General features: G+C 55.5%; 1 protein-coding gene and 1 non-coding gene across 8 annotated transcripts in view; both read left to right on the forward strand.

Annotated features, from left to right (window-relative positions):
- NAP1L4 (nucleosome assembly protein 1 like 4) overlaps positions 1–26,239 on the forward strand; it is a 71,116-nt gene extending 44,877 nt beyond the window's left edge. For 5 of the 7 annotated variants that reach the window (XM_061202256.1, XM_061202258.1, XM_061202257.1 and 2 more), the window contains 8 exons: positions 546–617; positions 5,088–5,227; positions 6,434–6,579; positions 8,859–8,881; positions 9,311–9,430; positions 12,037–12,066; positions 12,549–12,605; positions 17,941–19,034. In XM_061202256.1, coding sequence (XP_061058239.1) covers positions 546–617; positions 5,088–5,227; positions 6,434–6,579; positions 8,859–8,881; positions 9,311–9,430; positions 12,037–12,066; positions 12,549–12,605; positions 17,941–17,979 — 627 coding nt within the window. In that variant the 3' untranslated portion in view covers positions 17,980–19,034. Of the gene's footprint in view, positions 1–545; positions 618–5,087; positions 5,228–6,433; positions 6,580–8,858; positions 8,882–9,310; positions 9,431–12,036; positions 12,067–12,548; positions 12,606–14,434; positions 14,473–17,940; positions 19,035–26,092 lie in introns of those variants that run through there. The other 2 variants (XM_061202261.1, XM_061202260.1) reach the window with 2 other exon arrangements.
- On the forward strand, positions 1,268–1,394 carry LOC133100175 (small nucleolar RNA SNORA54). The gene has a single exon (XR_009702416.1). It is a non-coding gene; the product is annotated as a small nucleolar RNA SNORA54 (small nucleolar RNA).
- Positions 26,240–26,343: the final 104 nt, after the last annotated feature.

Below are 26,343 nucleotides of genomic sequence, written 5' to 3' on the forward strand. Positions count from 1 at the left end.
AGGCATAGAGCCATCGTTAGAAGCTCTTCCGTAGTGCCTGCCATTAGGTCTCAGACTTGCTTTGTGAGTGTCCTTGACTGTGTTTGTTGGATTTGGGATATTTATCGCCACATGCCCTAAGCGGGGGGAATTGGCTGCCAAGGTCAGTAGCTTGTCCAGGCATTTCTTCTGATTCTGTCTCTTAGGAGATGCTGAGGACCAGCAGTCTTAATTAATGGCATTTCTGACCCCGTCTATACTGGCAGCTGGTGGGGCTGTGAAATCAGTCAGGGCTCTTGCCCCTGGCAATGAGCGCGATACCCTTCTGCCTTGGCATTGGTGGTTACCAGTGCTCCGTGCCAGACAAAGGTGGCACCTCATTGCTGCCACTCTAAGACTGCTAATGACTGAACAAATTTGGGTGGCTTCCTGGGAGTGACAAGGACAGAATTCCAACAGGGCTAATTATCCAGTATCTAGGAGTAGATGCAACCGTGACTCAGTGAGGACATGTGTGCTGCCTGTAAAAGCTCACCAGAACTTTCTTTTCTTCTCTTTATGCTTAGGAATATGATGAGCCAATCTTGAAACACCTGCAGGATATCAAAGTGAAATTTTCAGACCCTGGGCAGCCTATGGTGAGTACTGGTTGTTTGAACTCCTGGCTGGTGTCAGAAAGGGTCAGGCCACTAAGGGTAAAGGGCTTGGAGCCAGAAATACACACCCGGCCACTCACTTGTTGGGTCACTGGAGTGAGACGCGTATTCTCACATCGCGTCCCTGGGCCTCACCCGGCCGTGTGCACAGCCAGACAGTAACTCAGTCCACCAGCTGCTCGGGGGCAGGCGCAGGAGGCAGGCGCAGGAGGGGACATCTCGGACGTGGCGTCCACTGTGCCATGCTGTGGTTTCTGGGCTAGTTTGTTTCCTCTGTCAGATGGGGTGATGTCATCCTTCTCCTAAGTGTCTCCCAGGTTTGTGAGGATGGAATGTACGTAAAACAGGCTGCAAAGGATGGTTGGTACGTATTCAAATATATGCAGCACTTTAACAGAAATCCAAGATACTAGTGAAGGAAATGTACTAGGTTTTACCTTTAAGAATAACTGCAGATAGATAAGACTGAAAAACAGTTTCCCTGCTCTTTGATTTGTCTTGAAGCACATCTTTCCAGAATGCTTGCTCTCGTGGGCCGCCTGCCGGTTAGTGAGGGGAGTCTGACCTAAGCCAGCCTGTCCTCTTCTGTGAAGCAGCCTTGAGGCGGTGCTGCCTGAGCTGGGGTCCTCGGGGAGCACTGTTCGTGACCGCCCGGTCTGCCTGTGGCTGGTGGGTTCCATTCCAGTGCCACAGCAATTTCAGCACCACACAACTGACCGCCTGCCTGGTGGCTCTTGGTTTCAGGTCTTGAAGACACAGTGCCTGAGGGCTGTGGGGCTGAGGCCCGGTCTCTTCCCCCTTCCCCACCACAGAGCGGTGTGAGGGGGATTCCCTCTACCCTGGCCTGCGGGTGATGCCTGCTGGGGGCAAGGGGTGGGGGCACACACACCTGTATCTGTCCCTTTCCTGGTCTGCTCCACTCTGGAGGTGACATTCACATCCCTCTGCAGGTGGGGTGTGGGCACCAGCCGGAGTGATGCCTGCTCACAGGTTGGGGGTCACTCTGGTAGCTGAGGGAGCCCCTTCTTTCCTTCCGCACCCAGGTTATTGCAGTGCCTTCCTCTTGTCGATTTCTTCCCAGTAATCGCTCCTCACCTGTGCGAGGCTTGGCCACAGTGTCCCCTAGAGGCCTCCTGTGGCAGAGTGCTGTGGTTTGCTGTGATGGGTGTGAATTCTCTTTCCCTCTCTGTGTGTGTGTGTGTGTATGCGCGCGTGCACGCACACACCTGTTTGATGATTCCCTTGGTCCATTCCCTTTCTTCCTCAACCCATTTGTCGTATATTTTCCTCGGTCTCTTCCATGGCTCATAGACAGGCTGGAGCCCTAGCTGTGGTAGACTCTAAGCCATTGTGAAAGTCATATGTGCTTGTATAAGAAAACTTAGAAAGTACAGAGACGTGTACAGAACACTCTGCACTCTGTCTTTTAGAGATAACTATCAGCAGCTTAGTGAATTCACCCATAGTTTGCCCTTTTTAAACTTATTATGAAATGGGGGCTTCCCTGGTGGCGCAGTGGTTAAGAATCCGCCTGCCAGTGCAGGGGACACGGGTTCGAGCCCTGGTCCGGGAAGATCCCACGTGCCGCAGAGCAACTAAGCTCGTGCGCCACAACTACTGAGCCCGTGCACCACAACTACTGAAGCCCGCGCTCTAGAGCCCGTGCTCCACAACAAGAGAAGCCACCGCAATGAGAAGCCCGCGCACCGCAACGAAGAGGAGCCCCCGCTCACCGCAACTAGAGAAAACCCGCACAGCAACAGAGACCCAACGCAGCAATCAATCAATCAATCAATCAACAAATAAATAAAATGTCTAAAGAAAATAAATGAAACCGCCTTACTTCAGAGTGAAACACAGCCAGGGTGTTCGCCCCTCCCCAGGGTCACTCTCCAGGGTCACCGTGTTTGTGCCTCAGCAGAGTGGGGCCCCAGTGTGTGGACAGTGTCGCGCTGCTCCCTTCACCTCATGCAGGCCCCACGGGGTGGAAGACAGTTGCTGCATCTGTGGGCTATAGAAAGGTTCAGCATCCCCCAGAACATGCCCCTGCCGCCACCACCCCGTTATAAGTTGTTGCACCGTGGTCAGCTTACTTGAGCCCCAGGCTTTTGCTTACGTTTCTGATGATTCCCTCAGTTAGGTTCCTTGTAGTGTCATTACTGGGTCGAAGGAGACAAAGCTTTGTAAGGCCCAAAGGTGGTTCAGTTCACACTCCTGATGATGCTAGTAGTATCTTTTTACACTTTTCTTTTTGTAATAATAACATTTTTTGGTTTCTTCCTATTTTGAAATAATGTCAAGCTTAGAGCAGCGCTGCAGCAACAGTACAGAGAATCCCCACATGTCGTTTGCCTGGACTTGAGTTGTCTGCTTTGACCACATGGGCAGCATTGCCTGGGGACCGCCTCCCCTCTTCTCAGCACAAGTGCCGGCAAAGACAGTAGCAGCCATGTTTACTTTGCTGGGCAGAAGAGATGGAATTTTACACTTAATTGCGAGTGTGGCTGGGCATTTGTCATATGTTCATGGCTGACTTGGCTGTAGGGGGGGTGTGAATGAGGTCGCCTCGTCCTTGGGCCCTTTTCTGTTGGACTGTTAGACACTTTCTTTAAATCATCCCCAGTTGTGTTTGACTCATTCTTGACTAAACAGAGGCCTAGGGAAAGAAGGAAAAGTAGGAAAATATGAAGAAAGGAAGTAGCACCCTTGGTTTGGAGAAATGGCAGGAGAAGGAAATGGGGAGAGAGAGAGGAAAATAAATAATTCTGTCCATATCTATATGGACGTAATGAAGGACGGAATAGAACAGTGCCATTCGTTAGCCCAGCCCAGTCCCCAAGGTGGCTCATCCACATCTGTGGTCACCACCCTCAACAGTTCTCAAGTAATAGCAGTCTCCAATGACTGAAGTCCAAGATAAATACCGGGTTTATGGGGCCTGGGGTCAGGCTCCGGAGAGCCATGGAGAGGGATTCCACCGATGTTCTGATTCCCCACAGCTGCCTTCCTGTCCTCGCTGCACTTGGGTTTTGCCAGACTGGTGACTTGTGCTTGTTGACCTCCCTTCCCCTCCAGCCCACACCACGCTGGCAGGGGTCAGTGGAGACCTGGCCAGATCCCTGCCATCCCTTCTGAACACTGACAGGACCGCCTCCAATCCTCTTGGCCACTTGTGTCTGTACTTTCCAGGCCCTTGTGGCCCTTCTCTTCCTCATCCCCCTCTTGGGAGAGTTTTTATTTCACTTCCCCTTGTGGAAGTGGTTTGTTTTTAGTCTTCTTAATTTTTTTCTCAACTGATGGTTGTACCATTACAATAAAAATAGAAATAGCTAACATTTAGCAAGTAATGCCTGTAAACCTGGCCCTGTTCTAAGTGCTTCCATAGATTAATCCTCAAGTGAACTCATGGAGAGAAAGGGTTGTTTATTCCATTTTGCAGGTGAGGAAACGAAAGCACAGGGACGTTGAATAGCTTCCCAGAATCACACAGCACTGATGGGCAGAGGCTGTCCAGACCCAGAGCCGGTCCTTCAGACTGTCTCTGTTATTTACTTCCCCCAGGTTGTCTTGTCAGAAGGGCTGAGGTCAATACCTTTGCACATGCTGCTGCATCCATCCAGGTATCTTTCTGAAATAGGACGCATTCCTCAAAACAGAATTATTGGGTCCCAGAATGTTTTTTATTTTGTTAATTTTTTGATATTGCCAAATTGCCCTTCACAAAGCCCTTTACAGTATATGAGTGCCCCTGGCTTCCCAAAACACTTGCCAGTACCATGTGTTCTTTGGACGTTTTGCCCAGAAAGGGGGCGTCTCATTTTTATTTTTCATTTATTACTGTGCACACGAATATCTTCTGATTTGTTACTACTGCTTTGTACACCCCTTTGTCCATTCCTCCCATGCGTGTCTCTACGTCTGAAGAGTGCTTTGTGAGTGAAGGGTGAACTTGTCCTTGGTGTGGTTTGACGAGGCCCAGTCAGTGCCTCCCCTTCTCTCCCCACGTGGAGTCTTGGCCCTTTCGCTGCGCGGCAGAGAAGGAGCTGCTCTGCCCAAGAGAAAGGAGAGGGTGACAGGGCTCTGCTGCTGCCTTCTGCCTCCAGACCCCCACCCTGCTGTGCTCTCGGGGAAGGGAGGGTGGGGCAGCAGGGAGAAGCCACACTCCTCAGGAGAGCTTGTCCTCCCTGGGAGGGGAGGCGGCAGGGGCCCTAAGGGTGATGGGTATTTGCCCGCCTGCCGCTGTGCTTTAACTTTGTGCTGGTGGTTTTGCAGTCAACAAGTTCTTGTTATGTGGCCACACCTGTTGAGCTTTTCAGTCATGGTTTCTGCCTGTGGTGTCATGCTTAGGGAAGAGCTGGGTTCCAGTAAGTACTGTGTGATTCATAAAGTCGGTCGTTAGTTATTCATAGATTTTAAGTGGTGCTTAGCCCGAGTTTTTGTCTTTTTTTCCAGTCTTTTGTATTAGAGTTCCACTTTGAACCCAACGACTACTTTACCAATTCAGTCCTGACAAAAACGTACAAGATGAAGTCAGAGCCAGATAAGGCCGATCCCTTTTCCTTTGAAGGTCCTGAAATAGTTGACTGTGACGGGTAAGGAAATGCCATTTCAACTTCTTTTTCTGAAACAAAAGCAGGAGATGGTTTTACAACTTTACAAGTAAGATGGAAGTTAGGAATAAAGCAGAAAGCCTTTAGTCTGTTTAGAAGCCCAAAAGACAAAGATTGAAATTAAAGAGTCTCTCTGGGAATATGATGGCTGGCACTGGGAAATGTATCATGTGGTTACGTGGGCCAGGGTTTGGGGTAGTGGCCCGATTTCCTCGTTTTAATGAGGGCATTGGGATCTCCAGTCACCTTAAGTGAAGCAGTGATCGTTGAAGTAATAAATTCCTCTCAGCAGGTATTTGTTGAGTGAATGAATGAGTCAGTGCAGGGCAGCACTGGCTCGGTGGGGCAGCGTGAGTGTGGTTGGCCTCAGGACTGAGCACCTTGGTGATGGCAGCCTGTGGCCCACCAAGGAGAGTGGCTTGGAGTTCACTGCTCTTGGTTGGTTTGAGACGGTTTGGGAAATTGTTTTATTCTTGATTGAAACAGTTACCCTTATTCACTGAACCAAGTACTTATCCTGATGAATCTCCCTGTGTGAGTAATACAGAACTCTGTTAAAATCCTGCTAGACTGAAATGGCCAGAGTAACGTAGATTGTTTCCCACGGCCAGGCCATCGGGTGAGAAGGCCTGCCTTTCCAGGCATGGCCTTGAGCAGACGCTATTCAGACACTGCCAGGGCTTACCTGTTGGTCCAAGGTGATTCAGAGCGCGGTCCCCACCAAGGGCCGCTCAGCACACTTGGAACCCTCGTGTCTTGCTCCGGTCACCAGTGTTTGCGGTAGCCACCTGCTTGCTTTCTCCAGCTTGTCCCACTCGCGTAGTTAGTTGTCTTGAGAATTCAGGCGCCTGAGTGGGTGGCTTCCTGTGCGCTGTGGGGTCTGTGAAGGGGCAGCAGGTGATAAGCCCTTGAGCGGGCATGGTCACGGGAAGAACGTTGGAGGACCCCTGCGAGACGTCTGGGGGTTAAAGCTGTGCAGCTGCGGGAGTTGCCGCGCTGACAGCCTGCCTGGCGGTGCCCTCCGCCTTCACTGGCCTTCACGCCAGCTCACCGTGTGCCGGGTGCTTGCTCGCAGGTGGTTAAGTTGTTTTGGGGTTAAGCACAGAGCTGTGATTTGCTTGCTGGGCACACGTATGACCAGTTTTTCTCATGGAGTGTGTACCCGTGATCACGGTCTTGTCCCTGTAGGTGTACCATTGACTGGAAGAAAGGAAAAAATGTAACAGTCAAAACCATCAAGAAAAAGCAGAAACATAAGGGCCGAGGCACCGTCAGAACAATCACCAAACAAGTCCCCAACGATTCCTTTTTCAACTTCTTCAATCCGCTGAAAGGTGAGTGGGCTGGGTTGTGACTCCACGTTACACACACAGTGACTGTTAGCATCGGGAAGTCGGTTCTGGTCCTCCAGCAAGCGCTGGGGGGCGGGGCCGTGGCTGTGCGGGCGGGGCCACGGGTGCCTGTCCTGGCAGGAGGGTGAGCCCGGCGGCTGCGGGGGCGAGGGGTCAGCGCGGCTGCTCTGCTCACACTCGTGCAGCCTGCAGGGCGTCGGCCCACCCTTCCCTCTCAGGTGGGTTTTTGGTTTTTTCTTCGAGCCTTGGTATAGAGCACAAGGGGTTTGGGAACTTATATATTGTGACAAACACAGACTTAGGACAGAATCATAGCTTGGACGCTTGTTCTCTGCTCCCCGCTCCCACCCCCCAGTAAAAGAGAGATGGAAGTAGTAATGGCTCAGCCGCTGGTTTTGAGGAAAATTACTTGGAAGTCTTCACATAATTTCCTAATCCTGAGAATTCGAAGGTCAGACCCGCTGGCAGCGTTAAAATATGGATATGAGGGGAAAACATTTTCTCTTTATTTTCAGTGAACAAAAAACCGTTGGAAATAAATGCCAGCCTTGATCTAGGTAATTGGTGGCCCTTTGGGTTGTTTGTCGGGGGCCACGGGGTGGCTTCCCTCTTGACTCTGACCCTCGTGCCGAGTTATCAAGCTGCCCATCACCATTCAGTCTGTTGTTTTTCACTGTTGTGGCTGTTGTCTGTGACTTGTCTTTGAACCTGGAAGATGCCAATGTATATCAGTTTTGGGGACAAGAACAGCCATAAATGTAGTTCTTAAATTTCCTTTTTTGGGAAGATGCCTTTCAGAGCCTCACATGGGCATATAGGAGGCTTCCTGTGTGAATTCACCGTGAAGCAAAGGGGCTTTGATTCCTAAATTCAGTGGCTTTTTTGGAAGTTTTAAATAATTAATAACAATTAAAATGGAATCAAGCGGACTCAAGAATTTGGGGGTGATTTTGGGGGTTCTAAAACTGTATTGTGTGGTTGCACAAGTCTAAAAATGTATCAGAAGTCGTTGGATTGTATACTTCAAGTGGGTGAATTTTATGGTATATCACTATTTTTAAAGTAATTGAATAAATGTAATATCAAGTGATATGCTCTATGAAAAGGAATAGATGATGACAGTGGGGGGGGGTGATGGAGTGGTCAGGGAAAAAAATCAAAATTGCTGAAATGCTTTTTGAAATGAAGGAAATAAAAGATGGCTAGTCCAGCACCCTGTTTGGCTTTAATCCTACAAAACTGGTCCAGAAGTCAAGTGAGGAAGTCCTTGTGCTGATTGCTGCCCCTGAGGCCAGAGTCCCCGAACCTGCATCTTGAACAGCGGGTGGGACTCTTAGGCGCCGAGGCTCGGGCCGCCCCACCGCCCACGGGGAGGGGTGCTCACACCAGCACCTGCTCCGCCGTGGCTCAGATGGCACGTGCCCCTCTCTGTGCTGGCCACGGAGACAGACCTTGCAGCAGAGGGGCGACAGGGAAGACACAAAGGCAGGGTGAGCCCGGCAAAGGGGACGCAACGCCTGGCGAAGTGTCACTGGGCTTCACTGAGCGCAGTTTTAAGTCTGCGTTTTCTTGGTTCCGTGTTGGGCTGTAGTTCGGCACCAAGGTCTGTAGGGCCGTGGGTGCTGGAACCAAATCTCAGCCCACCTTTTGTGTGGAGCGCGGGCCTCTGCTGTGGGTGTCGGTGAGTAACATCGCCCTGCGCGCTGCAGTCTTTGCGGGAGGAGTGGCTCAGCACTACTCTCTCCTTCCCCTTTGCAAGCAAGCAGGGGTGCAGCTTCGACCTAGCTGAGATGCGGCGCCTCAGTCACACTGAGGACTTACAGCCTTCAAGTGCTTCCTGTGCCTCTACCGAAACGTCACCTGTAGTTTTGTAGGACACGAGTTAAAACTCCGCTTAAAACACAAATGCCCTGAAAGGCCACAGTCTGGGCAGCCGGTGCACCTTTCCATCTGCTGATGCTTTAAACGTCTGTAATTTCTCTTCTGAAAGTGGCCTTCTCCAGCTGGGCCTGTGAGCCTCACTGGGTACCAGCCTTTGGCCCTTGATTGGGGGTGGGGGGAGGGCAGGGGGCCTGGCGGTGCTGGGGCCAGCTTCAGCCTGCAGCAGGCGGGGGAGGGGGCAAGCCAGCCATGGGGAGGCACAGCGCTTAGGCGATTTCTAGTGAAGTGTTCCATTTTATTTGTCAGCTGAGCCTCCTGTGTGGGCTTTAGAAGGTTTTGGTTGTCGATGTAATGCAGATGTGTTTTGTCTTTTTTTCTAGCATCAGGGGATGGAGAATCACTGGTAAGATGTGTGTCGTTATCAAAAAAGTATGTTGTTTTGCTGTTAAGGTCCTTATTTCCCGAGTATTTTGCTACTTTCTTTTTAATCTGTTCTTACTGCCTGAAAACCAAGGGTGAATTTGTATTCACTGCACCGTGGGGGTGGGACAGAAGCGCGCGTTCCGTGGGTGGACCTGAGGGCAGGCGAGTCCTTGAGCCTCACCCCCTCGCACATGTGGGCCTGTGCGGCCCCTCTGGGCCCTACGCTTTCCTGCCATTTGGCTGCAAGGGTTCCTTTAACGTGGCCTAACCTCAGAGATGCCTGTCACCCAGCAGTGCCCGCACTGGGTGCTTTATAAGCCGAGTCACCGGAAGTGGGGGGTCAGGCATGGGTGAGGGGATGTGATGTTTACCCCACTGAAGCAAGTTAGCACTTCGCTTTTCCCCTCAGGATGAAGACTCCGAATTCACGTTAGCCTCCGACTTTGAAATTGGACACTTCTTCCGTGAGCGGATCGTGCCGCGCGCTGTGCTCTACTTCACAGGGGAGGCCATAGAGGACGACGACAACGTAGGTGGCCTGTGGGAGCCGCCGGGGTCAGAGCGGGTGCTGGCTTGGGAAGCCCAGCCGAGATTTTCATGACATCCTCCACCAGGTGCACGGGGCACTGCCCTCTGGTTTGGAGGAAATAGACTGGGCAGGGAGATGGCAGAGGCGGGAGAAGCAGGTCTTTCTGAGGCATCTGAGCACCACGCGCCCACGTGGGCCCGGCCAGTGACTTGTTTCAGAATGTCCTCTAAGGACCCAGGGGTTCGCTGCTGCACGCGAGGTCTGTGGCTTTGGGTGACTTCTGAACGTGAGGAAACTCCTGTTCACCAAGCGATGGCCTGCAGAGCCGAGTCGTGCTAGCATGTGGCATATCGACCCCAAAGAAATAGAACCCCACGCTCCACGGAAAAACAGCCCGGCTGCGCAGGCCGCCTTCCCCTCTGCTTGAAGGAACTCGCCCTCCCACAGTCAGAACTTGGGAGCAGGACCCCTGAGTGCAGCCTGGCCAGCTGCCCCGGGCTGTCACCTGAAATGGTTCTCCATCGTGACCAAGGCCCGGTTGCCGCGAGCCCTCTTGTTGTGTGGAGATAAAGGTCTGTCCTGTGGCGTGTTGCTGGAAGTGTGCTTAGATGCTGTTTGCTCCCTTGTGTTGAGTGCTCTGAGGTTCCTTTCTGGCGAGGTCTGTTGCGGCTGCTGGGCAGGTCCGAGCTGCTTCGTGCCCTCCTTTGTGCTGAAGGCCCCCACGCGGCGGGAGTGGGCCAGCCCAGGGTGTACTGGCTACATCGCCTGACACTAGTGAGCTTCTCAGGAGCGGTCTGTCCATCCCCGGGCTGGGAGGTACTTGTGGGAATCCGGGAACACGGACACACACAGCACAGCGCAGTTTGGAGTCATCTTAGCGCTCAGGTAGTTGCTCAGACTTAAGTCTAAGGAAATGCTGGTTATGCAACAAATTGCGGACCAGTGCTGTCCAGTAGCACCTTCTGTGATGAGGGAGCTGTCCTCTGCCCCGTCTGCTGCAGCAGGGCTGGCACCACGTGACGCTGGAAGATTCAAGGTACGGCCCTTGGCAACTGAGGAACCAGGGGTTGGATTTATCTAATTTGACCAAAAAAGATCTAGTGGCTACACACAATGGGAAACTCATCTCTAGACCAGTGGTCTCAAACTTTTTTGATGGTACACCCATCAGTTTAAAAACTTAATTATGCAACGCGTATATATTTATAGTACAGGCAGCATAGCAACTCCTGGTGAGCAGTACAGTGTGTTTGCCTGTAACATCCGTGTGCATATTCATTCGTAAGGCCTTCGGTGCAGGTACCGCAGGTGCAGGTACCGCAGGTGCGCAGTGTGGTCCCGGGGCTCAGGTCAGCCTGCGTCTGCTGGAGCCCTAGTTCTGCCGGTTCCCACGCGTGAACCGGGGTTGGTGGTAGTCACTGCAGCTGCTCCTCAGGCTCCTGGCAGAGGAGGCTCGGTGGTGCTGGGACAGAGATGAGTGCACTGACGTCAGACACGCTGGGGGCGATGTGGACACTGGGCATCGTTCTGGGGTGAAGTGGACGGAGGAGTCCTGGTTTTGTCTTCCACACTCACATGGGTCACCTCACTCGTCCCACGGGCTGCACACCCCACTCTGGAGCCTCTGCTCTGCCCGAGTGTGAGATGCCCGCACAGAGCTCGCTCAGAAGATGGGGCCAGGGTGAAGTGATGGACTTCGAACCTCAGAAAATGGGCACTTGAGCCTGTGTGAGGCTGGTTCCAGTGCGACCTGAAATGCTGCAGTGAGAGTCTTGTCGGCTGCAAGGCACTGAAAGGTCTTCTTTGTCAGAGGCCTGGAGGAAAAGGTGCCAAGACACGGTCAGATCCCAGCCCGACCGCACCAGGCCCTGCCAGCACTGTGCTCTTCTGAGTTCCCTTTGAGTTGTTGCTGACGAATGGGGGGGCGGGGGGCTCCAAGAAGAAAGGTTTATAAGAGAAAGCTTGCTGAATCTTCATATGTCTGTGTCGATGCAGCCACCAGGGACAAGGGTTATTTAGTTTTGTTTGGCTTTTGATAGCAATCTGATATTTGGGACTTGGCTGAGAGCCTGGCCAGCAGTGTTTTTGGACACACAAGACATTGAATTGAGACATTCATTCAGCTACAGTGTTGGAGTTTCTCCCATGCATACTCTTTCTGACTTATTTTAAAGATTAAACACCAAGATTTTATTATATTTCTAAATACAGATTAAAGATTTCCCCTTGTCTGAGTTATAAAATGACATTGAAAGTCCAGTATGTGATAAAATTACGCTACTGGTTTGCTTAGATCAGCCAGTTTCCCAGTTGGACCCAGCGCACACCCAAGCCGACGGTTTCCTTTCTTCACCCCGTCCCCATCCGTAGTCTCTGTTTTGAGTGGTTTTCAGATACCTGGTATCCTATTAACAGGGCAGGGCTTGTGAGCCAGCGGCCCCACAGTTCTGGCCCCGGCTTGGAGCAGAGCTGCCGGCTCTGCTCAGAGGCCAGGCCACTTCCCGCTCTCCTTGGGCCCTACCCCTGTGGACGCTTGACGGGCTGTGTCTGGGTCAGGTTGCCACCACGCTTTATAAAACCTAAAAACCTGTTTCCTTTCTTTTCAGTTTGAAGAAGGTGAGGAAGGAGAGGAGGAGGTAAGACATGGTTTACGTGAGACATCATTCCCCGAGGTTGCTTTAGGCCTTCTCTGCTTGAGTGGATGGAGGTTATGAAGTCAGGGGACCACTTTAGACTCGTCTCGTGGGAAGCTGCCTTTGAAGCTTTCAGCCCTATTGAATACTACGGAAAGACACGGCAGATAGGAAGCAGTGTCCAGTTTGACCCTGCAATTGGCTTATGAAAATGCATCTTAGAAAATAACCATTTAGCAAACAAAATCCATTTTGCTAAACAAAATTTAGCAAACAAAGTTAAGCAAACTTTTTCAGCAATATGTTTATTTCGGGGTTATCTGCTAGAACAAGAAGTGTCCAAAGGAGGGGATTTAATCAAGTATGGCTAGCAATGATTGTAATTGATTTCCTTCAGAATCAAAGTATTGCTTTATTTGTGGCTGGTGGATCCACAAGAACTTAAGTCCTGTCTGTTCAACTAGCTCTCACTCCTTTTAATGCAGGAATTAGAAGGTGACGAGGAGGGAGAAGATGAGGACGATGCCGAAATTAACCCCAAGGTTAGTTATTTGGGGCTTCCCACACCTGTGTTTGCTACACTGTTGACCTTTTAAAACATGTTCCCCACTTTGAGGTAGTGGTGTAACGAATATGTACCTGTCATTCTCTAATTAGGAAAGTTAAAATGTACCAGAAAAATACTTGAATGAGGAGCTATTTAGACACCTGGTATATAATTTGAGTGTTAAGTATGAATACTAAACTGCTTTCCAGTGCTTTCCCAAGCTATATCTTATTTATATAAACTTGTTCAGTAGAGCAGCTTTACATTCCAGATCTTTAATTCTTTTAAGATAATGATTTAACTGACAACATGAATAAACTTTTTTGTTTTGTGTGTTTGTTTTTGGAAAAGGTACAGAGACGGGACCTGGTGGGGGGCTTGTTTTGTTTTGTTAATGATAGGATAATGGAGTTGTAGGCATAATTTTACAATTGTACATGGGCTGAGAATACTCAAAAGACATGTCTCGATAGCTAAGATAATTTGAAATAAATTAGGAAGCTTTGCAAAAAAAAAAAAACAACAACCGATTAGGATGAGTGGGCAATCCCATTAATTTTACGCCTGTCTGAGTTTTTACTTACGGTCTCAGATGAGCGTACATCAGGGACTTGCCACTTGACACATATTTTAAATACAGAACTGTTCTAACGCTGTCCTGAAGCTGTAATGAGAATTACTGTTGTTTGCCCACGTGAAATTTATAGTTCACTTGCCTCTTAGGACCAGATGTATCACGGGCTGTCAGAATACTAACATTACTTGGCATTGTAGAATCTGTGTCTCTATTTAAGTAGACGTTTGTTTGTTGCTTGTTTACCCCCGTTGTGCCCGAAGTGGACCGTGCACTAAGCTGTCAGTGTGTAGCTGGGTCTGATCACTTTATAGCACCAGATGTTCCCGTGAGTGCATGCTTACAGCACTAGTTCCTTCATGGTGGGCTAAATCCTCGGCGTGCCGTGTAGATACTGCCCTGGGAATGGGCTCGGACGTGTTTCTCTTCTCAAAGCCAGCCTGTCCACGGGGGCGTCGCCGTATGGACGGCGCACCTGTGCTCAGTTCCTGAGCTGCGAGCCCAGGGCCCTGCCTCGAGTGGATCGCCCTTCGCTGTGAGGTAATAATAGAACCGTGCCGTGCCCGCTCCCAGGTGTTTGTATCTGGCTGTTCTTCTGCGCTCGGGGGCGCTGATGCACACGTTCACGGTGGGGTTTCTAGAGCAGAGGTGGCTGGTTACCGTGTCCACTGCTGGACTCAAGTGTCCTGTCTCTGGTCGCTTGTCTCACTGACAGCGGCTGCTCTGTTCCCCATTTCTTGTTTCCTCCTGTTGTCCGTCCTCTCCCTCCCCTTGCCAAACCTTCTGTCTCCTCTCACGTCTGGGTTTTCTAGAAGAGCATTCTCACCAAGTGATCACAGATAGCTTAACAGAAAGTAGAGACATGTCAGTACTAAGCCTTCGTGAAGCCTTCGGTCTGTTGTGTTGGTTGGGAGTGGGCGAGGTGCCTGAGGAGGGCCCCTCGGTCAGCCACGTGCAGTCGAAATGCCCTAGTCCTGTCCTCTGGGGTCGTGATGTGACGCTTCTGTTCCTCCATGTGCACCTCCTCAGAGAGCTCAGTCACATCACAGTCTGTACAAGCAAAGGAAGGTCAGGAAGAACTGTTGGGGTATTAAAGGTACAGATCTGGGTGTTGAGGTTTCCCATCTCAAGGTCGATATTTTTGCAGCCCTTTGTATCATGAGAAATTGTGGCGCTTTCCTCCTGTATAATTTTGTGCATTTCATTTTCCTTCATGCTGACAGTTCCTTTCAATTTTTTTCCCCATTTAGGTGTAATTTTTGTCTGTTAATCATTCATACGTTTCTAGGTAAGGTGGAATTCCATTCATTCCTAACTTCCGAACTTCTGGTCTGTGCTTTGTAACCGTGCCATGTCGTTGTGACTCGGTGGCGCGTCCAGCGCCCTCAGCGCGTGCTGGCCTGGACGAGGGCTTTCTGAAGAGCGGTGTTTCTGTGCAGGTGTCTGTCGTGTGTGCCTTTAAAACCGACAGAAACCACATCTGGCTCCTCCTTGCTGAGCCCAGTGTTTGTCGCTGACCAAGTAGCAGAGATGTAACTGGTGTGAAAGCTTTGTTGACGATGGGGCTGCCGCACCCCCCCCACCCCCACCCGCCCCGGGAAGAGGACAGAACAAGAGGGCCCTGGGACCAGGATGCACAGGTCCCCCAGCCATGCTGGCCTCAGCAGGACGAGGTCTGCTGCCTGCTGTGATTCTTCTCGACGTGTGTCTGTTGATTGTTTATACTTTTTAAATTCAGGTGCTGTGCAGACCAATAGGTAATAAAGGGGTAACTTTAACGCGCCAGGATCTTCTGTCTCAGAAGCTGCTGGCACCAGTTTCGCGTCAGCGTTAGGAAGTGCTGTCGAGGTCGCTGCGCGGTTTGCTGCTCGAAGAAGAAGAGGACCCGTTGTAGATCCAAGCGAGCGTTGCAAGTCCCAGGAGCTGCCCTGTCCCCCTCTGGGGGTCATGGGTCCTCGTAGCTCTGCCCCAGTCATGAAGTCCCTCTCCCGTACGACACCGTCGGCTTTTGTGGGGCAAGGGAGGAAGGTGCGAACAGGAGAGCCTGTGAGAAGCCAGGGCGGCGGTGTTAGCATCTAGGAGAGAGCAGGGGCTGCCCGCGTTGAGCTAAGCAGGCCAGCGGTGTGGGAGCGGCTCCTGGGAGAGCAGAGCTGTGTCTCCGCACCGCAGAGCCGTGGTCTGGGGGTCTGTCAGCCCCATGCCTTCGAGGGTCCGTCTGCATCGCCTTCCTGTCTTACTCGGGCGGGCTGGCTTTCTTAGAAGACTAACGGGCAGGTGGGCAGACTTGGGCTAAAGGAAGCATTTTAATTAGATGAAGTGAATGTACACCTGGGATCTTCTCTGTTTTAAAGGGTCAGATCTGATCATTTAAAATTGTATCTGCTTACTGTCTGATTCCTGCTGCCCTGTGTGTCTGAAGGACGTGTCAGCCAGGCTGGTTCGGCCCGAAGCTCCGCCGCTCCCCACCCTGCCAGTGACTGCGACGCGTCCGTAAACGGTCCAGCCTGTACCTCTGGGCAAGGAGGACTCTTCTGTGGCAGAACCGCGGCCGTGCTGTCTCGCCTCTGTCGTCAGGCGCCCCGTGGAGGGGGTCGTGTCCTGGGCTGTTGGGCAGGCGCTCGGGCCTCGGGCCCCCAGCCCTGAGGCCGTGGTGGTGGCGTGTGCTTGCTGCCGGCAGTGAAAGCCCTTCTCTTCAGTGCCCGCCCGCCCCAGGCAGGGTGTTGACTGTTAGTTTGTGCCTTTGAAGCACTGACTCCCGTCCCTTGACGACTGGCAGCGTGAGAGACTGGGCTTCCGACAGCTTCGTGCCGTGAGGCGGAGGGCTCTCGGGTTGAGTGCAGTGTTGCTCTGCCCTCTGTCACAGGCCAAAACCGTGGTGTCCCGGTGATGAAGCTCACATGCGTGGCTCCAGGCTTCTGCGCCGGTGCCGCAGCCCGGGAGTCGTGTGTGTGTGTGCGTGTGGACGCTGGCCCAGGGCTGGGCTGAACGTGGCCCTCGGGAGGCGGGGTGCTGGTGGCAGCCCAGCCCTCTGCTGCCTGGCAAGCTCCACCTTCTGCCTCTTGTCTGAACACAAGGTCCCCACCCGGCTCCCACCCTCACAACAGCCCTGGTCTTGGTTTTGGCGAGGACCCTTCCCTCTAGCAGTCTTCAGCACCCGAGAAAGGAGTTCGTCCTAGACAGACAGACGATGCCTTCTCCTGGTTAGAGATAGATGTGATGTCACTGAGACAGCACATTGTAAACTGTGCCGCTCTGTATTCACGGCGTCCTGTACGTCCCGCGTATGTATTTACCCAGAAGGATGTAGAGCAGCAAGTCGGCCACGCTGTGCCGCCCGCCTGCCCCGCCCGCTATACCACAGCCACGACACCGTCTCACTCCCTCAGCTTCAGCTTCTCTCACCTCCTTCCTTTCTGCAGCTCCAGTTACGGAAACGCACACACTTCTCCCCCTGTCCACAAAAGGCTGCACGCCACTGCCCCGGCCCCTGCCAGTGCTGTCCCAGTCCTGGGGCACCTCCCCAGCGAGTCTGGGGCCGGCGTCTGATCGCCCTGGCCACAGTCTGGGCCGCCTCCAGGTCTCCCCTTGAGACGACAGAGTTTGAGTTAGGTCTCTTTCAACTAGGATTTCTGATCCGCGTATTTGTTTTGGTGCCCAGGCTCTTTCTTCGGCAGTGTTTCCAGTGAGTGTGTGATGGGCCGGTGCCATTAGCCCAGTGCTGGGCAGTGCTGGGCCGAGACCCAGGCCAGACCTGGAAGTCCCAGCTTGTCCCTGTGCTATTACACTTACAACCAAGGAGCTTAGCCCAGGGCCCCAGATGATTGTTGTGTCTTTATGCACCGTTTACACATCTTTTTCATCCCTTAGATGTGGTTTCCCAAGGAATGCACTGTAGCCCAGCTTACTCCATGCAGGGTGCCAGTTGTGTTGCCCAGATGGCTCTTCTGAACTGTGTGGTGCGGGTTTCTCTTCAGACTCCGTAGACGTGCCAAGCTGTATTCAGAGTCATCTGTCGTCTTCGCAGCCAAGATCGTAGGGTACTGACGAGTAAATCCATTTGCTCAGAAGTCCTAGTGAAATCGTTACCTGTCTCTCAGGCTGTGCTGGCCTCCACACGGAGCTCATGGGTTGTTAAATGGGTTTCAGTGGCGTGAGACACAGCCGTCAGATCATGCTGAAGTGAGTCTGCCCCTCGTCTCGCTCGTGCCTGCTCCGAAAGGATGGAATTCCCAACTGGGGGCTCCTGGGAGGATTGGGGCTGGGCTGTGGACTTCCTAGTGGCCTCTCGTCCTTTGTCAGGGCGCCACGGGCCAGTGCAGGAGAGGCTTTGCTTCAGGGCCCGGCCTGGGGGCCGGTGTGCTCCAGGCAGCGCCAGGAGCCTTGTTCGCCTCGGGGATGGAAGGGAGCCGGCGCTGCTCCCCGCGTGCTCACCCCAGAGCTGAGGCGCCTGCCAGCTTTGGGGCGGGGGCACTGCTGTGCGTTTAATTACTGTCTGCCACCCGAGGACCTCCCTCACCCCGAGACCCTCCTGCTGAGAATTAGAATGTCTTTATACAGAAAGAGGCAGCCCCGCTGTGACCTTGTTTCTGGGAAGTTAGTTGCTTATTTGTTACTATTTTTAAAGTATATTTGTAGTGGCTATGTTTTCAGTAAGAACGAGTGAACTACTTGAGTCTTTGTTTTCGTTGTTGGTTGGAGATGCCTGGTTGATGGAATTGCTCGGTTCTCTACAAGTTTTGTTCTCTCTCGTTGACAGAAGGAGCCCAGCCAGCCCTCGGAGTGCAAGCAGCAGTGAGGCACCGCTCGCGCGTGTGGACCAGTGCTTACGCCTGACTTGTTTTCAAGTGCATGGTTTTCACTTTAACTTCTCCTTTTACTTTATTATTTTGCTTAACCTGTACAGTGGCAACTCAGATGCATTTCAGAAATAGGAGGTTTAATTCCAGCACCCTCTGCGGCCTTGGGTGCAGCTCAGTGGACCCGCCCAGCCCTGCCTTGGGGAGGGCCTCGCAGACCGCCGGGGGCGGTGGGGTGGGGGTGGATCACTTGACGCCAGGGGCACGTGTCCAGGGTGCAGTTCCAGGGCATGTAGAACCAGTTCACCCCTCCCGCCATCAGACGGGATTCCTGTTTCGTTGGAAGAAACCCACATGCAGTTTCCAGTTGTCTCGGGAGAGCCGGCCGGGGTTGGCACCATTTCTCATCCTGCTCACTCTTTGGTTTTATTTTCCTCGGGGCTGGGGTGAGGGTTGCGGCGCCCGCTGAGCCTGAGGCGCGAGCTTTTGTGGTTCATCTCGTATTTATTTCTCTCTCACGCTTGTGAGGGCTTGGGACGTGAGCTGTCCTTCGAGTTTCTGAGACCCTGTGGGCACCAGAGACCCAACAGGAGTTGGGTCTCCCCAAGCAGGAGTTGGTGGTCCGCCCGCATGGAAGAAGGCCCTCCCTCCCGCCAGCCGTGGGCCGGGGCTGGTTCTCGGGACGCACGGACCACGCTTGGCGCTGAGGACGGGGGTGGGGCTGTGGGCAGAGCCAGGGTTTGCCAGGCTTTGCAGGGAGGGGCTCGGGCAGGAAAGTACAGCTTTCCCACGCAGTGTGTAAAATGTCTTGCTTTCTCGGTAGCTCCCATTCCTCAGCCTCACATTCATCTTGTCTTAAAAGCCCTGGGTTCCGAGCGACCCGTTCTTGGCTGGAATGTGGGTGTCGAGTGTGTGACCTCTGGCCCCAGGGGCATCCACACTGTGGCCAGGCTGTAGAGCGCTCAGCCTTACTTATGATACATTTGTAACTGAATACGGTGTTTTCAATTTGTACAGACTAGTTAGAATAGTCTATTAAAGTTGTGAACTGCGAGCCCAGCGCTGTGTGTGTCTTCATTGCAGGAGGCCCGGCGGGTTGGGGCACTTGGGGCGGGTGGGGCTCGCGGAAGTGGTTGCGCAGCCTCCCGGACGGGGTCTCTGGAGCCCGGGTCTCTGGAGCCCGGGCGTCGGCAGATCCAGGACTTCCGGGCTCCTGCTCTTCTGTTTTGAGTTTGAGGCTTTAAAGCCCGTCTTGAGTTAGGGCTGCAGGCCCACTTCACCGTCGGGGTGGGTTTGGGGTCCCGGGTGGGCTCTTTGCTGCCCCGAGAGAGCATCTGCTCCTCCCCCCAGCAGAGAGTCGTTTCTCCGTGTGTGCGGGGCTGGGCCTTTCCGATGAGAAGGTTCCAGGAGGGACACTTGCTGCGCCATGGCCACGTTCGGCGTGTCTTCTCGCTGGTGCTTTTCTGGTGCTTGCGCCCTCCCTGCTTCCCTTCATTAGCGGGGAGACACCTGGTGCCCGGGCTCTCGCTCCAGCTGCCCATCTGGGGATCGGCCCGACCCGCATGCAGCACAGGAGCCGGTGCCCAGCTCACCCGTTGCCTCCTGCCGGCGGGGCTGGCTTCTCCCGGGAGCGGCCAGAGGGAGCGCACCAGAGGCCACGAGAAGGGCCAAGCAAGGCTTAGGAAGAAACGTGCTTTCGGGGTGTCCAAGACGACCGTAGAGCCAGAACGTCGTCCACTCCTGAGGCCCCCGGGCCAGCCGGGTCCGGACCCCCCCGAGGTGGGCGGTGGTGAGCCTCGCCCGGGCCTGCCCCGACGGCCACCGAGAAGAGACGGGGCGCCAGGGGGGCCTCGTTCCTGCAGACACGCAACAAAAAGCCCATCCTCGGAGGGTGCTTGGAGGCCTGCGCGCCCCCCACCCAGTCCCCTCGGGGCCCCGCCCCACCTCCAGCGGAGCTACCATCCCTGCTGACCCCGGGCCCTCTGAGTGACCGCATTTAGGACAGCGGACTTGACAAGGACCTATGGGATCAGACACGGTTGCACAAAGTGACGTGCGCAGGTAACTTGCAGGGGGAGAGCGGAGACAGTTCAGTGCCGGGAGCACCTGATCCCGCTGGGCGCCTGTCCCTCTCCTGACGGTCACCGGCGGGTAGTGGTGCCGAGTTCATGCCCAGAGCAGTGACCCTGCCCTCGGGCACGTGAAGCGTGCTGGCGAGTCAGGTGAGAGGCTGTCTTCTCGCTGATCGGTCGGGGGCAGTGAGGGTTTGGCCGGTGGTGTGACGAGAGCCTGAGGAGACCGGTGGGGCCTCCGCCCAGCAGTCTGTGGGGCTTCAGGAGAGGAGGTGCGGGTCACCTGTGTGCAAGCGGGTGGGCGGTAGGTGCCGCCGCAGTTTGAAATGGCCAGGGGGTGGGAGAGGCCCTTCCTCGCCCCCCAGGAGACACGATGAGTCAGGTCCTGCACCCAGGGACTTCCCTGGCGGTCCAGTGGTTAAGAATCCGCCTTGCAACGCAGGGGATGCAGGTTCAATCACTGGTCGGGGAACTAAGATCCCGCGCACCACAGCGAAAGATCCCGCGTGCTGCGACTAAATAAAAAGATCCCGACGCAGCCAAATAAATAAACATTTAAAAAAAAGAAAAAGTCCCACGCCCACAGTGGGCTTCGTGGCCGCAGAGGACAAGGGCAGCTGTCTGCCAGTGGGGAACGTCCTCTGGGATGTGTTGAGCAGAACCTGTATGGTGAGCGCACCTGTGCGTGAGTGCACACCTGCGTGAACACACCTGTGTGTGGGTGCCCAGTCAGAGGAGCTGCGTGCCTGGGGGAATACCAGGCTTTGGTGGACCTCTTTCTGCGTTCTCTGTGGGGAACCATGTGACGTAGTGACCAGACACAGTAGTTTTACATCAGACCAGTGTAAATGGGGGCAAAGGGAGGGATGTTTAGATTGTTCACATTGTGGCACCGGGTTTATTTCCCCCGTGGGTAAGAAGGGTGGGCGAGGGTGCCACGCTCGCCCGGGGCGCTGGGGCCTCAGGCTGCCACTCAGCTGTTCTGGGTACACTTGGTGGCAAGGCTGCAGCACGAAGCCCTGAGGCCGTGCCCTCTCCAGCCGTGCGCTGTGGCTCTGACCCCACGGCCACGCACCCTCCTGTTGGACCCTCTGGCGCCTTGGAGCGCCCGGCCTCACCCTGGGCGCTCACAGGCTCCAGGGCTCCGTCAGTCCTTGCCACTTGTGCTGGAAGGTCACGGAGCGTCCAGTGGGTTTGCCCGGAGCCGTCAGCCCGGAGGCAGCAGGAGGGTGGCACTCCTGGTGGCCGGCTCTGCCTGGGAGCTGCAGCTTCCTGGGGCCCAGGCTGCTGTCGCCACAGGACCGCAGCACTGCCTGCCTGCTTGGCCTCCGTCCCCACTGAGCCTCTGGACTGCCGCAGCTGGGGAGGGCTTCGATGGCCAGGCCTCCCCAGCCCTGCTTCGGGGCCCCCTCTGGGCCTGGCCTTCACAATGCTCGTGAGGGGGCACCTCCCCTCCCGTGGCCTCTGCCAACCCTGCCCGCCCCCCTCCCTGGGTTACTCTCCCCAGGCCACCCTTGTTCTGTCGCAGGCCGCAGGGCCTGGTTCGATGCCTCTCCCACAGGGCCTGGGTCTCGTCTGTCACACACGCTCAAAACCAAAGGGCCGGGACTTCCCTGGTGGCGCAGTGGTTAAGAGTCCTCCTGCCAGTGCAGAGGACACGGGTTCGAGCCCTGGTCCGGGAAGATCCCACGTGCCGCGGAGCAACTAAGCCCGTGCGCCACAGCTACTGAGCCTGTGCTCTAGAGCCCGCGAGCCACAACTACTGAGCCCTTGTGCCACGACTGCTGAGCCCGCACGCCTAGAGCCCGTGCTCCGCAACAAGAGAAGCCACTGCAATGAGAAGCCCGCGCACCGCAACGAAGAGTAGCCCCTGCTCGCCGCAACTAGAGAAAGCCTGCGCACAGCAACGAAGACCCAACGCAGCCAAAAATAAATTTATTTAAAAAAAAAAACCAGGGACCGACTCCGGGCCCAGCTGCCGTTCTGAGTTCCCCCCTTTGCCAGCCTCGGCATCCTGACTTCCGGGCGGTGCATGGCCCTGTGCCCCGGCCTTGGGGAGCAGGAGCTCCCTGCCTAAAGGTGGGGTGACAGCAGTGGTCTGCACCCCACGTGGACTAATCCTTGGCCACAGGAGCCCAGCAACACGGGGCTCTCGAAAGCATCACCTGAGCGGGGCCTTCGATGACGTTATCTCTGACTTGCGAACCTTCCAGACCACACGGTGACCACGGCTGCCTGGGGGCGGGCCTGGGGCTGCCCAGGGTGCCGTCTGGGTTGCCTGTTCGCTTGTCACACTCATCGAAGTCCCTCAAATGGGGACGTTTGGTTGTACGTATGTAAATTATACTTTAATGAGGCTGATTTTTCAAAAGCCCCACAAGTTGGGGTGATTCCACTTGAAACTCTGGTTTTCCCCTTTAGGAGTTGGAAGTTGTGGCACCTAGGGCCTGGGGTGGTGACAAGGCTTCCCAGGCCCCTCCCCCCCCCCCCCCGGCGGCCAGCCTGCTCTGCTGGTTTATGGCCCCCACTTGGTGGGGCAGGGGCCAAGCAGAGACCCGACCCCCCTTTCCAGGGCCCCGCAGTCCCCCCAGGACCAAGGGCTCCCTTCTTTTTTTAAAATTTATTTATATATTTATTTTTGGCTGTGTTGGGTCTTGGTTGCTGCGTGGGTTTTTCTCTAGTTGCGGCGAGCGGTGGCTGCTCTTGTGCGCGGGCTTCTCGTTGCGGTGGCTTCTCGTTGCAGAGCACGGGCTATAGGCGCGCAGGCTCAGTAGTTGCGGCACGCAGGCTCAGTAGTTGTGGCTCGTGGGCTCTAGAGTGCAGGCTCAGTAGTTGTGGCGCACGGGCTCAGTTGCTCCGCGGCATGTGGGATCTTCCCGGACCAGGGCTCGAACCCGTGTCCCCTGCATTGGCAGGCGGATTCTTAACCGCTGTGCCACCAGGGAAGCCCAAGGGCTCCCTTCTTTAAGCCCAGGCTGTCACCGGCCAAGCTGGGCTTCTGCTCCCTGAGCGCTTTTGCGGGGGCCGCGTAGGGTAGAGGGGGGGTTCCTCCAAGCCTTGCCCCAGAGGTGGGCAGCTGGGCTGCCTTGGTAGTGCTGCTGACCTCTGACCTGCCCTCTGCTCAGACTGTCTCCTCCACACACCCCCGCCCCACCCCACCCCCGCCTCTGAGTGCCCAGTGGGCCGGGCAATGCTGGGTGGGCTGCAGAGGCCCCGTGGGAGAGGGGCCACCTCCAGCTGCACCCTGAGGGAGCCCCTGGCCACCAGCCAAGCCCCTGGTTGCAGCAGGGGCCGTCTCGGGGGCTGGGGCCCTGCTGGAGGGCACTGTCCCAAGTGTGGGTGGCCCCCGGCTCCCTGCCAACGGCCTGCCTGGCGCAGCCGCACCTGGACTCTTGGCCCCTGCTTCCGAGTCCTTCCGAGCAGCTTCCTTCCTGTGGAGGTGGACACGTCCTCCCAGCCCCAAGCTCAGAGGGCAGAGCCCCGTGGGGCGTGGGAGCCCATGACCCCAAACCCAGCCGTTCAGGCCCCCGACAGCAGGACCTCCAGGACCCCTCCCCGGCCCTGGCTGAGCTTTCGGTTCCTCTGAACTTGGTGTGATTCTCCGGGTACCTTGTCTGCCTGGGATCCGCCTCACAGCCTCGGAGCCTGGGACCCTCTGTCTGTGGATTCCCACTGGGCGCTGACCCTGGAGACCCCCTTCAGCCCTGCCTCCTCAGGCCGCCGGGAGGGTGAGGCTCGGACACACCCCGAGGCCAAGTCACCTTGGTACGCCTGGGTGGAGCCCCCGCCCGCCCCGAGGTGTCACCACCCGGCCAGTCACTGAGCTAGCCTGGCCACGCAGACTCAGCTCAAGGGCGGTGGCCGGATGTGACTTTCCATGGCAACCTAACAGGCCTGGCCTGGCCCAGCCCAGCTGGGCTCCGGGCTCGTGGGGTCTGTGGACCTTGGCCAGGCGCAGGAGGACAGGGGCAGGAGACCCCACAGACACACCCTCTGTGGGCTCCTCCCGCTCGGGCCGGGGGCTTTCTCCAGGGCTCCTCTGGAAGTCTGGGGGTGTCCACCAAGCCTCAGCCTCCCCAGCTCATGCATCTGGGGTGTGAGGAGAGCCATCACTTGCCACCCTGGGGACACGGGAGAGGAAGCCCGGCGTGTGAGGCCAGAGCCACCCTCCTACTCAGACCCCGGGCACGGGCAGGGCTGCCCACGCCGCCTCCCCAGTTCCTGCCAGTTGGGAGCTCTGGGCCTCAGCGAGCCTGGAGCGTGCGTCTCGGGGGACAGGCAGGCTCCGAGGGGCAGGCACTGGGCCAGCGTAGTCTGGGCTCTTCTGCCTTGGCCCCGTTTTTGGCAGGGGGCTGGAAGGTCCCAGCAGAGCTCCTGGAGCTGCCCTCCCAGGGACCAGAACCCTGACCTCCTGAGAAGGAGGAGAACCGAGCAGAGGACGGGGCCCAGTCCCCCAGGCTGTGACCCTCTGTGACCTGGACAGGTCGCCTTTCCCAGCTCTGCAGTGGAAGTGGGGGAGGGAACTGTGAGAGGCACCCCCAGGCCCGGTCCTTGGGGTCCCGTCACAGGGCAGGGCTGAGGGGCTCCAAGGAGGATGCGAGGAGACTGGACCTGAGGAAGGGGCTCAGGAAGGGGCTGGGCCGGGGTCTTTCCTCAGGCTTTCAGCCCAGCCTATCTGGCCTCCAGAACCGGAAGGTAATAGATCTGTGTTCTTCAAAGTGTGTGGTCATTTGTTATAGTAGCCCCAGGACACTCGTGCAGATGGCCACAGGCAGCCGGGCTAGACGCTGGGACAGGAGTTGCGCCGGCGGGCAGGTGGTGGTACAGAAGGGGGAGGGTGGACTTCAGGAAGCAGGGAAGAGAGCGCCCGGCCTCTGGCCTGCAAAGTGGGAGGCACAAGGGGACACTGTTTAGAGCATGAATACCTGGGGTGGTGTGTAGGGGGGCCTGGGGACCCTGGGCCAGGACGCCCAGCCCCTCAGCAGCTCATGGGTGGGGGGCCAGGATGGGGCTGGTGGATGGGAGGGGCCACGGGCAGAGACCAGCCCCAAGACTGCGGTGCCTGGTGAGGGGCTGATTGTCCAAAGAAAGCACAGAGTCTCTACCCAGAGGAGGGGCCGAGGGGACCCCCTGGCCAGGTCCCACCGGCTCAGGCCCCTCGGAACATCCCAAAGCTGCTCTCCTGGCCTCTGGCTCCCCTCCTGGCCAGGAAGTACTTCCGTCTGGATTTCCAGACATCCGAGGAGCTCCGTCTCCTTGTCTGTGCCTGGGGAAACCAGGTGATGTGGAGAACTCCTACTCATCCTTGAAAACCCAGCTCAAAACTCACCGGTGGTCCCTGGGAAGCCTGGACTTCACCACCCATGGTCAGCTAACGACCCCGTCACTCTTGTCTGGTTCTCATCTGCCATCAGACTGCGCTGCAGGCCCAGGGGAGGGTGAGAAGGTGTGGATGGGAGGGCGGGGCAGGCTCAGCACCAGACTCCCTGGGGGCTGTATCAGTCTCCTGGCGCTGCTATAACAACTGACCACAAACTGGGTGGCTTAAAACAAACAGAAACTTACACTTTTACAGTTCTGGAGGCCAGAAATCCACAATCAAGGTGTTGGCAGGGCCACGCTCCCTCCAGCGGCTCTAGGGAAGGATCCTCCTGTCCCTTCCAGCTTCTGGGGCTCCAGGCATCTCTGGGCTGTGGCCACGTCCCTCCAGCTTCTCTCTGTTGTCACGTGGCCTCCTCTTCTCCTGTGTCTCTGATGAGGACACGTGCGCTGGCATTCAGGCTCCTCGATAATCCAGGAGCAACTCCTCCTCTCAAGGTCATGAATTTAATCGCATCTTTTGCCATATAAGGTCATCACCTCCATCCATCTCCAGAACTTTCCATCTTCCCAAACTGACGCTCTGTCCCCGTTAAACACTCACTCCCCTCCTCCTCCCCCAGCCCCCACCGTCTACTTCCTGTCTCTGTGAATGACAACTCTGGGGACCTCATGTGAGTGGGACCCTATTCACTCTTACTGTATAAGGTCACATTCACAGGTTCTGGGATGAAGACACGGACACATCTGTTGGGGGAGGGCCACCGTCAGCCCCTACAGAAGCTTTTCAGACAGACACAAGCATGTGAAGAGCAAAGACGGCAAACACGTGGGGCGCAGAGAAATGCCTGCGGAGACCGGACCCCAGTTTGGGCCACAATTGGTAATACAGAGCATCCATTGTTAGGCCAGCTTTGGGGAAATGGGCACCCTGTCTGTCAGGAGGGCTGTAAATTGGTTGTCAGGCAATCT

This window comes from Eubalaena glacialis, chromosome 10 (genome assembly GCF_028564815.1).
Source record: "Eubalaena glacialis isolate mEubGla1 chromosome 10, mEubGla1.1.hap2.+ XY, whole genome shotgun sequence".
NCBI classification, from domain to species: domain Eukaryota; kingdom Metazoa; phylum Chordata; class Mammalia; order Artiodactyla; family Balaenidae; genus Eubalaena; species Eubalaena glacialis.